The 12,682-nt window shown below is 43.3% G+C and overlaps 2 protein-coding genes across 3 annotated transcripts; both read left to right on the top strand.

Moving 5' to 3' along the window:
• The first annotated feature begins 579 nt into the window (after positions 1-579).
• Positions 580-5,520, top strand: LOC123403197. Of its 2 annotated transcripts, XM_045097150.1 has the most exons (10): positions 580-1,299; positions 1,385-1,429; positions 2,097-2,186; positions 3,043-3,093; positions 3,510-3,647; positions 3,734-3,853; positions 4,374-4,450; positions 4,541-4,596; positions 4,674-4,777; positions 4,891-5,520. In XM_045097150.1, the coding sequence occupies exons 1-10, from the start codon at positions 595-597 to the stop codon at positions 5,200-5,202; spliced, it is 1,698 nt and encodes a 565-aa protein (XP_044953085.1). In that variant the 5' UTR covers positions 580-594; the 3' UTR covers positions 5,203-5,520. The 2 variants fall into 2 exon arrangements, with proteins under 2 accessions (XP_044953085.1, XP_044953086.1); XM_045097151.1 differs by lacking the exon at positions 1,385-1,429.
• A 2,811-nt stretch (positions 5,521-8,331) lies between these two features.
• LOC123403198 (ubiquitin thioesterase OTUB1-like) lies at positions 8,332-12,423 on the top strand. Its single transcript, XM_045097152.1, has 8 exons — positions 8,332-8,851; positions 9,658-9,708; positions 10,185-10,322; positions 10,392-10,511; positions 11,078-11,139; positions 11,230-11,285; positions 11,361-11,464; positions 11,574-12,423. The coding sequence occupies exons 1-8, from the start codon at positions 8,732-8,734 to the stop codon at positions 12,021-12,023; spliced, it is 1,101 nt and encodes a 366-aa protein (XP_044953087.1). The 5' UTR covers positions 8,332-8,731; the 3' UTR covers positions 12,024-12,423.
• The last annotated feature ends 259 nt before the right edge of the window (positions 12,424-12,682 follow it).

Genomic DNA, 12,682 nt, shown 5'->3' with positions numbered 1-12,682 from the left:
GCGACTAGCACCATCTGGCCTCCCCGCCCTCCCCTCTACATCTCCCGAGCGTTGTGCTAGCCATCGCCCTAGCCATCCCTCCAATCCCCGCCGCACCGGAAACAACTTCGTCGATCCCCTATACCCCACCCGCTAAGATAGATAATGGGACCATGGCTCCCCTGAGATAGCTTCTCCGACGAGTTCTCCAGCGAGCTCCGGCATGAAGGAAGGAAGGAAGGAAGGAAGAAGGTGACTGATATGTGGACAAAATTTTCAGGTACCTGATAATTAGCAAAAATTCCAGGTATCTGATAATTAGCAAAATTTTAGGTACATGATAATTAGCAAATTTTTCATGTGGGTTGTATGTGCAAATGGACCTGTGTGCCTACCCTGTACTTAAGTGGTTCAATGTTTTTTTTTTTTTTTTTGTGGTTCAACGTGGAGTTGTTTGCAAAACAGGAACTTCTAAAGGACCAGACCGCCCTTAGGGTTTTCCAAATAAATAGGCGTCAGACCATCTCCTCCTCTTTTCCATCCGGCACCCTCCACACGTTTCTTCTCCATCCGGCCCTCGGGAGTTAGCGGAATTGCCAGACGAGTCCTCCCGCGATGGAGCCAACCGCCGGCTCCGGTTCAGGAGCAGCAGAACCGGTCCAAGAACCGGACTCCAACGCCTCCTCCACGACCGCTGCTGCGCCGCCACCTCCTCCCGCGAGCGCGACGCCCCTCCACCGCGAGCAGGCCGGAGACGGCGCCGATGGGTCGAGCCCCGCCACGGTGGTTGATCCCCGGAAGGGCAAGGATCCTGCCCCTCCTTCTCCTCCGAGGCGGAGCTCTTCGGGCAGCAGCAGCAGCTCCTCCACCCGCTCCCACGACTACGCCGCGGCATTCAGAGCCTTCCAAGGCGCGGAGTCGAGTGCCGCGGCGGCCGCTAGGTTCAGGCGGGTGACGTGGAGCGACCCCGTGGTGGAGGAGACGACGGAGGTGCAGCTGCTCGACCCCAAGACGGTGTTCGATCAGATGCTCATCTTGCGGCTGATTCAGGAGCAGGTGGCCGAGGAGGTGCCCGGCGCCGCGGCGCAGCTGTTCGACTCCAATACGGTGCTCCAGCAGGTGGTCATCGAGCGGCTGATTCAAGGGCAGGTGGCCGAGGAGGTGCCCGACGCGGCGGCGCAGCTGTTCGACTCCAAGACGGTGTTCGACTCATGTCTTTGCAGTAGTTGCAGCAAGACGTTGTTCGACCAGGTGGTTATCCAGCGGCTGACTCAAGAGCAGGCGGCCGACGAGGAGGAGAACAGAAGATGGAAACAGCAGGTGATGGCCTCTGCGACGTGCTCTTGTTGTTTCTTGGAGTCTCTCGAGTGCGTTCTTGAGCGTTTCTTGGTTTCTTCTCGAGCAGTTCAACTCGTTGCGCGCGGAAGAGGAGATGTACAGGAAGGAACAGGTATGTAAGGCGTGAATCTGGTCTTCTTGCTGTTCGGAATGTGGAATTGTGATCTCAATGTCTGTTAAAATCATGGATGATTTAGTAGTAGAAACGGAATCTCGGGAAAATGTTGGGGACAGTTTGACGATTAGGTATTTCCTGATTATTACTCGAGCTATTCTTGGGGCGCGTCGTGAAATTTAGAGACAGGCGAGTATCTTGTTGTGATTATTCGAAATTGCCCAAGATTTAGGTGTTCTTCTTGATTCTTCTAATTGGTATGATAGCATGTTTTGCACTTTTGCTGCAAGTGAAAAGTGTGGGGAGATATGAGGATCATGTCTTTGCAGTAGTTGCTGACTTGCTGTCATATTTTGGCAAGAAAATATTTATGCCAAAATGTAGTAGTTTCCTGTGTAGATGAATGGTGTTATAGGGGAAGTTTATCTGAATGTTTGCTCGGGATTACATGGCCAGACGTGCATTATCTGGATCCTTGGCTCTATGCTTTTGCCATCTGTTGCCTGAAAGGCTGAAGCTGGCTCCGAAGCCTCAAAACTCGGTTCATATGAATAATTGGCAAGAGTAGAAAGGATTTGGATGACTCAACATTTCAATTTTTTTTTATCCCTTTCACCTTTGCTAATCCGAAATGTATGATCTTGATGCTAATTCTGTGGAGCAGGAGAAACTATCACAAGCAAAGGTGAAATCCAAGCAGGACAAACTACCGCAAGCAAAGGGGAAATTACCCTGGAGTAAGCTCAAGAACAAGGTATGATTCTTGGGTGCTATGACCACATGAGCATTGCTGCACTTGCCTATTTTTTTGTAGAAAGCAGAACTAGGAATTTTTTTGGTTTCTGCTTATTCATGTTAAATTCTTGGACCTGTTAGTGTAATCAAATCATGAAATCTTGGTTGGAGTGTCTTGTGGCATCCTAGCGTAGAGGAAGAATCATGAGGTACAAACGTCCATGTTGCTCATGGGTCTTCCCACAATCTGACATTGTATTTCGAAGGAAATGGCTATCTTGTTGAAACTGCTGTCTGTAAAATGTGGGGAAATCATGAGGTCATGTCCCGATTACTGCAATATTTTGGTAACAGAGCCTGAAGTCGGATGTATGAGCTTCCTTTGCAAAACGATGCAGTTATCGGAAACTTTAATCCAGACATTAGTTCAAGACTGCATGCAAAATCATTTGCCATTTACATGCAAAATCGGTGACCTGGAACTGGTTCGCCACTTTGTCAAGAGTGTTGCTGAAACTGTTGTCTGTAAAATTTAGGATCTGGTCGAGAAGTTTCGCCATTTGGTCAATAGTTGGTTCAGAAGTTTCAGAATATAGTTTCATGTACATAGTTGCCAAAAAATCTGCTAATTCGGATGGTCAATAGTTGGTTCAGAAGTTCGGATGTATTAAGTTTTTGTGGTCTTGCTATACTTTTTTTTTCTTTTGACCAGGAAACAGAAAAAAAATCTGACTGGTTGTTTGTTAATTCCATTCGTTTTTCATTCCCTTATTTCTTGTTTTGAAGTATTCGATCTTCTTGTTGATTCTGTACAATTGTAGGACTGGCAGGATGTATGGTCTTTAACTTCGTTTTCTTCATTTCCTGTCAAATAGATTTTTCGTAAAGAAGGAAGAGAAATATGTTCAGAACATGTGAAGCACCAGGTTTGTCTCCATTTTGCTTAATGTAATGTTTAAATGGAAGTGCAAGAAAAATCTGGATGAAAGCCCTATATCACAAGATACTGTGATTAGTGCTTCCTGTACAATCAACTGTTCAGAAGGATTATGTTCTCTTTATAAATACTAAATTGTATGTTAACTCTTGGTTTCAACAGGACCAAATCAACTTGTACTGTTGTTGAGTTTATCAGATGTTAATAGATATCTTGTTTTCTTGCTGAACAACAACCAATCAGTATCCGTGATGGGATTATATACTATTGGTTTCAAACATTTCCAGAGAACATGCAAACCCGAAATTTTGAATAAAAACAAAATTTCCATTACATTTGTAGATATGTTGTTTCCATGTTCAACTGTGCGTAATTTGAATTCTCATATTTCTTTGTCCGTTGCAGACACATCCCATCACTGAAGTCAGAAGGCACTATATGCTTGCTTCTGACGAGGCGAACCATCTTGATGCCTATTCGGAATGTAGATCGGTGATTGGAGATGGGGAGTGTTTCTACAGGAGCTTCATATTTTCATACCTTGTAAGTTGTAATCATCCTCCCCTCTTTTCTTTATAGGATGTGGGTTTAGTTATTGAACTGTCTCTGTTTTCGCGAATGTACAACAGGAGCAAGTTATTGATAGGCAGGACACACATGAGGAACGCCGTCTCCTTCATGTTGTTAAAAGAGTGGCTAGGCAACATGCAAATCTTCGATGGAACTCTGAATTTTCCAGGAGCAGCAGAGTAAGTTCTTGCCTTCTCCATACTTGTTCTTTCTTGGACAAACATGCTTGCAAGGGAAGGGATGATGATTCCTAGCCAGGTTACAGTGCACTTCAAGCAGCATCTTTGTCATTTGCAGGAAGCGCACAATTGCTTAACAGTAGTGGCATGTCGTCACAGTTTTTCCCACTATTGGCACAAACTCAAATTTGAAGTTTATTGTAAAGTTAACAACCTGGTTGTAACAACGGCCTTAAGAAAATTTATTTGCAAAGGAACAACAGCAATCTAATGGGGAAATAACATAAATGTATGCTTGTTTGAGCGCTGTAACAATGCACACCTACTGATTGTTGTTGTATAGCGACCTCGCTGTTCTGTTACTCTGCTGTAGTATATGTTTAATAACTGAAGCTTCTTAGGATAGTTGTCTTAGTCATGTTCTTTTACATCTTGCTATTGATCATCATTCTGTATGTATCATTGTAACCTATGATATATGATTATCAACTGCGAATGATTGAGTTGCTGGTTCTTTCAGGCATTTAAAAATCTGATCAAGAAAGTAAAGAGATGGAAGAGACATGGCAGGTGGAACAGCAGGAAATCAACTAGCAGGTTTTTGACTCACTTGGTTTTCTGCAATTCCATCATAGTATTGTGGCCGAATGCATTCTATCTCACTGACATAATATTTGCCATTTTTAGCTACCGTAAAGAGAAACTTCTCAACTTCTTCAGCGAATATGATACGACACTAGACAGTGAGAGAAACACCCTTGAAGTCATATTTCCTTTTGTTCATCAATAATTCATGTTTCTGACACATTTTCTTGGTCAGTTTTCATTTTCCTCAGATTAGTAGTAGCTATCGAGATATGCTCGCACAGGGAGGTGTATGAACAGCTTATACCAGGGCTCAGAGAAAATTACAGTCTGGAAGATGTCAGTGATGCATATTCTCCCTTTGCATTACCCTTGTGCTGATTTTCAATGCATCCATTGTTAGATACATGACACTCAATTTACCTAACCTGTTATTGTTGTTGTACGAACAGTGGTGCATTCGGCGTGTCACTCCAGCTCGTCGGTTCACGGACCATGTTATGATGCTGGCCTTGGCCACAGCGCTTGAGGTACCCCTCAGAGTGGAGCGAGTCCGAGGAGTATATCATCCAGATATCTACACTGGTACTGGAGTTCCCCGTCCGAGTGTGACCCTGCTGTACTCGGGAAATCACTACGAAATCATCTACCCACGTGCTCCTTCTGCTGAGAGTTCAAGTCATCAGGCTTCCCAGAGAGAAGATCCTACTGATCAGAGTTCAAGTCATCAGCCTTCCCAGAGAGATCCTGGTGATCAGAGTTGAAGTTAACAGATTCCTCTGGATTAAAGTTGAGCTGGGCTGATGCCTATGAATGAGAATGTTGCTGAGCTTAGTGTTAGAGAGTTAGAGTACAACTGGTTCCCCATGAAGTTCGGGTAGGCATAGCATAGCATATACTTACTTGTGCATTCTTCTTGTGTTGTGGCACAAACTGCTGGTGCCGATGGACGGATGATCTGTAGCTGATCCCTTGTCTTGAAAGAGAAAAGGGAGAAAAACTTGTGCTGTTGTTTGAATTGTTGGCTGGTATACAGTGAATTCCATGCAGATTTTCAACTGATTTTGCTAGTTTAATGTTGAGTTGGACTGCTGCCTAATGCCTATGAATATGGGCGTTGCCAAGTTGAGTGGTAGGCCACTAATGGTTGGTTTATATTTTCGGAAGGTCTGTTTGTGATCATTTCTATCTCTGCTGGTTACCCTGTTTTTGTCTGAACCTGTTTATATTTTGCAGGAATGGTTTGGGAACCTGTTTGAACCACGGTATGGAATTATGCATCTTTGGACTGTTCTAATTCATCTGAAGAAGATGGACATTTCTACCCTTTCGCTTACACTGTTACGCAACCTTCAGTGGTGTCATCCAGGGCCGGATCCAGCTCTGGAAGAATGTTGCAGACATCAACATCCAGACGGCGAAGAACAAGAAAAATGGAACAACATGTAGAGGTTTCAGGCTTGATGCAGCCCTGAGATATATGCTTCATCTTCAGACTGGATTTGATTCAACTGAAAGGATTGGAGATGTCATTTACAGAGGGGACAACTTCCTGCAGAGCATACTTTCCGCTCATCTTCCTAGTTATTTATGGATGTTGCAATTACCATTGGAAGAACTCTGGAAGAAGGTTGGGGACATAAATAGAATATACAAGATCCCCTAAAAAAGAATATACAAGAAGAAAACATGGCAAATCACATTTAAAAAAAATTCATGCTTTTCAAAAAATATGGTCATGACATTTAAAAAAATACAATGTATATCATGTCCACATAATTTAAAATAAAGTTTAGTAACATTAAAAAAATTGGCATTTAAAATATGTCCACACATTCCAAATGATATTCATTACATTTTAAATAGTATTTATATAATTTAAATTGTTCGATAAAACTTTTATTTTTTTAAACATTAAGAAAATGTTCACCCATTTCAAAACTATGTTCGTAAATTTTCTAAAGATGGTTGTAAAATGCAAAAACAGACTTTTATATTCAAAGAAATGTTCACACATTTCAATAATATGTTAGTGCTTTTTAATAATATGTTTAAACAATGTAAAAAAAGTTCATCGTATATCAAACAAATCTTCAGCATGTGTACGAAAAAATTATATGAAGTACTAAGAGTCAACATATATTAAAAACGGGAAAATAAGAAGAAAAGAACAAATAAGAAAAAAAATCAAAATATATAAAAGAAAATAATGAAAATCGTAAAGGAAAACACAGAAGAAAAAAAATGCGTGAAACCTTCCTCAAAATCGATGGAAGGTTCCACGAACCAAACCTCAGAACCTTCACGAAAATCCACTTCATTAGGTTGTCCCACTAAAACAACATATTCATTAGTGCGAGAGCAGAGGTGGAGGTAGGTCGTCTCACAGTAAGTGAGACATACCTTCGCGCAAGGAAGGAAGGAAGAAGGTGACTGGTACCTGATAATTAGCAAAAACCGATAATTAGCAAAAATTTCATGTACTTCCTCCGTTCCTAAATATAAGTCTTAAGTATTTCACTGAAAGTCTATATACGAAGCAAAATGAATGAATCTATACTCTAAAGTATGTCTATATACATTCGTATGTAGTCCACTAGTGAAATCTCTTTAAAGACTTATATTTAGGAACGGAGGGAGTACCTAATAATTAGCAAATTTCATGTGTGCCTACCCTGCACTTAAGCGGTTCAACGTTGTGTTCTTTTTGTGGTTCAACGTGGAGTTGTTTGCAGAAAAGAAAACTCCCAAGGACCAAACCGCTCTCAGGGTTTCCAAATAAATAGCCGTCAAAGCCTTCTCCTCCCCTTTTTCATCCGGCACCCTCCACACGTTTCTTCTCCATTCTGTCCTCGGGAGTTAGCGGAATTGCCAGGCGAGTCCTCCCGCGATGGAGCCAACCGCCGGCTCCGGTTCAGGAGCAGCAGAACCGGTCGAGGAGGACCGCATCCAAGAACCGGACTCCTCCGCCTCCTCCTCCTCCAATGGGGATGCTGCGCCGCCACCTTCCCCCGCGAGCGCGACGCCCCTCCACCGCGAGCAACCCCGCCGCGAGCACGCCGATGGGCCCCCGAGCGCTGCTGTGCCCCGCTTGAGGTCCCTCGACCTCGAGCGACCCCGCCGCGAGCAGGCCGGAGGGGGCGCCGATGGGTCGACCTCCGCCACGGCGGTGGAGCCCCGGAAGGGCAAGGAGATCGCCCCTCCTTCTCCTCCGAGCTCCACGAGCAGCAGCAGCAGCAGCTCCTCCACCCACTCCCTCGACAAGGCCATCGCGCAGACGCTCAGAGCCAGTCCCTTGGGCGGCGGGGAGTCGACCTCCGCGGCGGGCGGCAGGGAGTCGACCTCCACAGCGGACGGAAGGGCGCGGGCGACGTGGAGCGACCCCTTGGTGGCGGAGACGAGGGAGGAGGAGCCCAACGCGGCGGCGCGGCCGTCCGACTCCAAGCTGGCGTTCGGCCACCGGCTGATCGAGCGGCTGGCGATACAGCAGGCGGCCGTCGACGAGGCGAACGTGCTATGGGAACAGCAGGCGATGCCCAACGCGGCGGCGCAGCCGTTGGGCCCCAACCTGGAATTTGACCTCAACCTTGTTGGGCAGCGGTTGATCGAGCGGCTGGCGAAAGAGGAGGCGGCCATCAACGAGGTGATGTGCTGTTCTTGTTAATGTTTCTTGGAGTTCTTGGAGTCTCAACGAGGAGTGCCTTCTTTAGCGTTTCTTGGTTTCCTCTTGAGCAGCTCAACTCGTTGCGCGCGGAAGATCTAAGCCTGTTAAAATCTTGTATGATTTAGTAGTACAGACGGAATCTCGGGCAAATGTTGGGGCAGTTTGATTATTACTCGAGTTCTTCTTGCGGTGCGTTATGAAATTTAGAGACAGGCGAGGATCTTGTTGTGATTGTTCGAAACTGTTCAAGATTTAGGTGTCCAGGCTTGTGCTAATTGACTCTCTATATGGTATGGTAGCATGTTTTGCACTTTTGTTACAAGTGAAAAATGTTGGGAGATATGAGGATCATGTCTTGGCAGTGATTGCAGTGATAGCATGTTTTGACAAGAAATCTTGATGCCAAAATGTTTCAGTTTCCAGTGTAGATGAATGGTGTTATAGAGGAAGTTAATCCGAATGTTTGCTCGGGGTTACTTGGCCAGACGTACATCATCTGTTGCCTGAAAGCCTGAAACTGGCTCTGAAGCCTCAAAACTCAATTCATATGAATAATTGGCAAGAGTAGAAAGGATTTGGATGACTCAACATTTCAATCTTGTTAGCCTTTTCATCTTTGCTAATCCGAAATGTGTGATATTGATGCTAATTCTGTGGAGCAGGAGAAACTATCACAAGCAAAGGTTGTGGTAAAGGTGGAATCCAAGCAGGACAACCTAGGTATAAACTGGAGTCAGCTCATGAACAGGGTATGGCCTGAATCTTGTCCACTCTTCTCACTTGTGATTCCTTGGTGGTATGAACTGGGATTTTTTGTGCATAGAAAGTAGAACTGGGATTGTTTTGATTTTCTTTGGTTTCTGGTTGTTCATGTTAAATTCTTGGACCTGTTAGTGTAATCAAGGCATGGAATCTTGGTTAGAGCGTCATGTGACATCCTAGCATAGAGGAGGAATCTTGGGCAAATGTTGGCAGAAGTACAAATGCCCTTGGTGCTCGTGGGTCTTTCCACAATCTGGCACTGTATTTTGAAGCAAATGGCTATCTTGTTGAAACTGTTGTCTGTAAAATGTGGGGAAATCATGAGGTCATGTCCTACTGCAATATTTTGGCAACAGAGCCTGAAGTCAAATGTATGAGCTTCCTTTGCAAATAGATGCTGTTATCAGAAACTTTAATCTAGACATTAGTTCAAGACTGCATAATTGAACATAATTCCTGTAAATCATTTGCCATTTACATGCAAAATCGGCGACCAATTTAGGATCTGGTCGAGAAGTTTCGCCATTTTGTCGATTGGTACCTGGAACTGGTTCAGAAGCCCCAGAATATAATTCATGTAAATAGTTGCCAAAAACAAAGAAGCTTTGGATGCACATGTTTTGTGGTCTTGCCATACATTTTTTTTTCCTTTTGACTGGGAAAAGGAACAAAAATGACTGGTTGTTTGTTAATTCCATCCTTTTTCCATTCCCTTATTTCTTGTTTTGAAATACTTGATCTTGTTGATCCTGTACAATTGTAACTTCGGTTTTCTTCATTTCCTGTCAAATAGATTTTTCATAGAGAAGGAAGGGAAATATGTTCGGAACATGTGAACCACCAGGTTTGTCTCCATTTTGCCTGATGTAATGTTCAAAATGGAAGTGCAAGAAAATTCAGGATCAGATCCCTATATCAAAAGATACTGTGATTAGCGGTTCCTGTAAAATCAACACTTCAGAATCAAATCCCTATATTACAAGATACTGTGATTAGCGGTTCCTGTAAAATCAACACTTCAGAAGGATTATGTCCTCTTTTATAAATACTAAATTGTATGTTAACTCTTGGTTGTGATAGTCGGATGGGACCTGAATCGTACTTATACTGTTGTTGAGTTTATCATGTGTTAGTGGACATCTTCTTGTTTTCTTACTGAACAACAGCCAATCAGTATCACCAGCGGTTTCAAACATTTCCAGAGAACATGGAAACCTGAAAATTTGAATGAAAACGAAATTTCCATCACATTTGTAGATATATTGTTTCCATGTTCAACTCAGCGTAATTTGAATTCTCATATTTGTGCGTTCGTTGCAGACACATCCCATCACTGAAGTCAGAAGGCATCATAGGCTTGCTTCTGATGAGGCAAACCATCTTGATGCCTATTCAGAATATCGATCGGTGATTGGAGATGGGGAGTGTTTCTACAGGAGCTTCATATTTTCGTACCTTGTAATCGTCCTCCCCTCTTTTCCTTATCATAGGATGTAGGTTTAGTTATTTAACTTTCTCTGTTTACAGGAGCAAGTTATTGATAGGCAGGACACACATGAGGAACATCGTCTCCTTCGTGTTGTTGAAAGAATGTCCATGCAACATGCAAATCTTCGATGGAACTCTGACTTTATCAGGAGCAGCAAAGTAATTTCTCGCCTTCTCCATATTTGTTCTTTTTCTTTTTCTTTTTTTGAGGGTAATGTTCTTTCTTGGATAAACATGCTTGTAAGGGATGATGATTCTATTCAGGTTAAATTACACTTCAATCAGCATCTGGCATCTCACAATCTTTGTTTTTCATTTGCAGGAGATTCACAATTGCTTAACACAGTAGTGGCATGCCATCCTAGTTTTATACACTGTTGGCAGAAACTCAAATTTGAAGTTCATTGTAAAGTTAACGACACGATTGTAACAATGGCCTTAAGAAAATTTACTTACAAAGGAACAGCGTCAATATAATGAGGAAATAACATAATTTTATGCTTGTTTGAGCACTGCAACAATGCACACCTACTGGTTATTATTGTATAGCCACCTCACTGTTCTGTTACTAGCTGTAGTATATACTTAATGACTAAAGCTTCTCAGGCGAGTTGTCTTAGGTGTGTTCTTTTATATCTTGCTACTGATCAGTATTCTGTATGTATCATTGTAACCTATGATATATGATTATCAACTGCGAATTAAGTAGTCGCGGCTTCTTTCAGGCATTTAAGAATCTGATCAAGAAAATAATGAGACGGAAACACGGCAGAGATTCAACTAGCAGGTTTTTGACTCGCTTGGTTTTTTGCAATTCCGTCATAGTGTTGTGGCCGAATGCATTCCATCTCACTGACATAATATGTGCAATTTTTAGCTACCGTAAAGAGAAACTTCTCAAGTTCTTCAGCAAGTATGATACGACGCTAGACAGTGAGAGAAACACCCTCGAAGTCATATTCCTTTTGTTCTTCATAATTCATGTTTCTGACACATTTTCTTGGTTAGTTTTCATTTTCCTCAGATTAGTAGTAGCTATCCAGATATGCTCGCACAGGGAGGTGTATGAACCGCTTATACCAGGGCTCAGAGGAAATTACAATCTGGAAGATGTCAGTGATGCATATCCTCCCTTGCATTACCTCGTGCTGATTTCCAAATGCATCCATTCTTGGCGCATCACTCGACTTATCTAACCTGTTGTTGTTGGTGTACAAACAGTGGTGCTTGCAGCGCGTCACTCCAGCTCGTCAGTTGACAGATCATGTTATGATGGAGGCCTTGGCCAGAGCGCTTGAGGTACCCCTCAGAGTGGAGCGAGTCCGAGGAGGATATGATCCAGATATCTACACTGGTCCTGGAGTTCCCCGTCCAAGAGTGACCTTGTTGTACTCGGCAAATCACTACGAAATCATCTACCCACGCGCTCCTTCTGATGAGAGTTCGAGTCATCAGGCTTCCCAGAGAGAAGATCTTGCTGATGAGAGTTCAAGCCAACAGACTTCCCAGAGAGAAGATCCTGCTGATGAGAGTTCAAGTCACCAGGCTTCCCAGAGAGAAGATCCTTCTGCTGAGAGTTCAAGTCATCAGGCTTCCCAGAGAGAAGATCCTGCTGATGAGAGTCCAAGTCATCAGGCTCCCCAGAGAGAAGATCCTGCTGATGAGAGTTGAAGTGAATAGATTCCGCTGGATTAATTCTGAGTACTTGAGTTGGGCTGCTGCCTATGAATGAGAGTGTTTCCGAGATTAGGGGTAGGCATGTCATGCTCCAGATATCTACATGCAGTGATGAAGTTGGGGGTAGGCATAGCATGTACACTTGTGCTTTCTTCTTTGATAGGAAGGAAAACTTGTGTTGTGGTTTTAATTGTTAGCTGGTATAGCATACGTTGAATCTTGTGTGATCACATTGAACTTGTTAATTGCCGGCTGGTGTATAATTGATCCCCCACACAGAAATCCAACAGATTTTGCTAGGTTATAATGTTGAGTTGGGCTACTGCCTGCATATGAATGAATACAGTAATGAAGCACAGATACTTGTGCATTCTTGCTTGTGTTGGCAAAAATACATACTGCTGATGCCACTGGAATGATTGATCAGTTTGGCATATATTTGCACTGCTGGTGCCAAGGATGAAACTGTTTTCCAATAATTTACTCATATTAGATATTACCCTGCCTGACAGAACGTCTTACATTTAGAAACAGAGGCAGTACATTACAAAGTAGTACTGTACCAGCCAGGTTGTTGTGATTCAAACAGCTTCACAAAGCAGGCAGAGTAATACGAGTAAATTCTTGGAAAACGGTTTCAACGTCTTACATTT

This window comes from Hordeum vulgare, chromosome 6H (genome assembly GCF_904849725.1).
Source record: "Hordeum vulgare subsp. vulgare chromosome 6H, MorexV3_pseudomolecules_assembly, whole genome shotgun sequence".
Taxonomy (NCBI): Eukaryota; Viridiplantae; Streptophyta; class Magnoliopsida; order Poales; family Poaceae; genus Hordeum; species Hordeum vulgare.
This window is presented reverse-complemented; position numbering and strand designations above follow the sequence as displayed.

What these genes read in the sequence shown, in the direction of transcription:
- LOC123403198 (XM_045097152.1), top strand. Translation starts at nt 8,732, where the DNA reads ATGTGTGATATTGATGCTAATTCTGTGGAGCAGGAGAAACTATCACAA. An exon ending in CGGAACATGTGAACCACCAG is followed by an intron (nt 9,709 to 10,184) that starts GTTTGTCTCCAT and finishes CGTTCGTTGCAG; the next exon opens with ACACATCCCATCACTGAAGT. An exon ending in ACTTTATCAGGAGCAGCAAA is followed by an intron (nt 10,512 to 11,077) that starts GTAATTTCTCGC and finishes GGCTTCTTTCAG; the next exon opens with GCATTTAAGAATCTGATCAA.
- LOC123403197 (XM_045097150.1), top strand. Translation starts at nt 595, where the DNA reads ATGGAGCCAACCGCCGGCTCCGGTTCAGGAGCAGCAGAACCGGTCCAA. An exon ending in AGATGTACAGGAAGGAACAG is followed by an intron (nt 1,430 to 2,096) that starts GTATGTAAGGCG and finishes TCTGTGGAGCAG; the next exon opens with GAGAAACTATCACAAGCAAA. An exon ending in GGAGTAAGCTCAAGAACAAG is followed by an intron (nt 2,187 to 3,042) that starts GTATGATTCTTG and finishes CCTGTCAAATAG; the next exon opens with ATTTTTCGTAAAGAAGGAAG.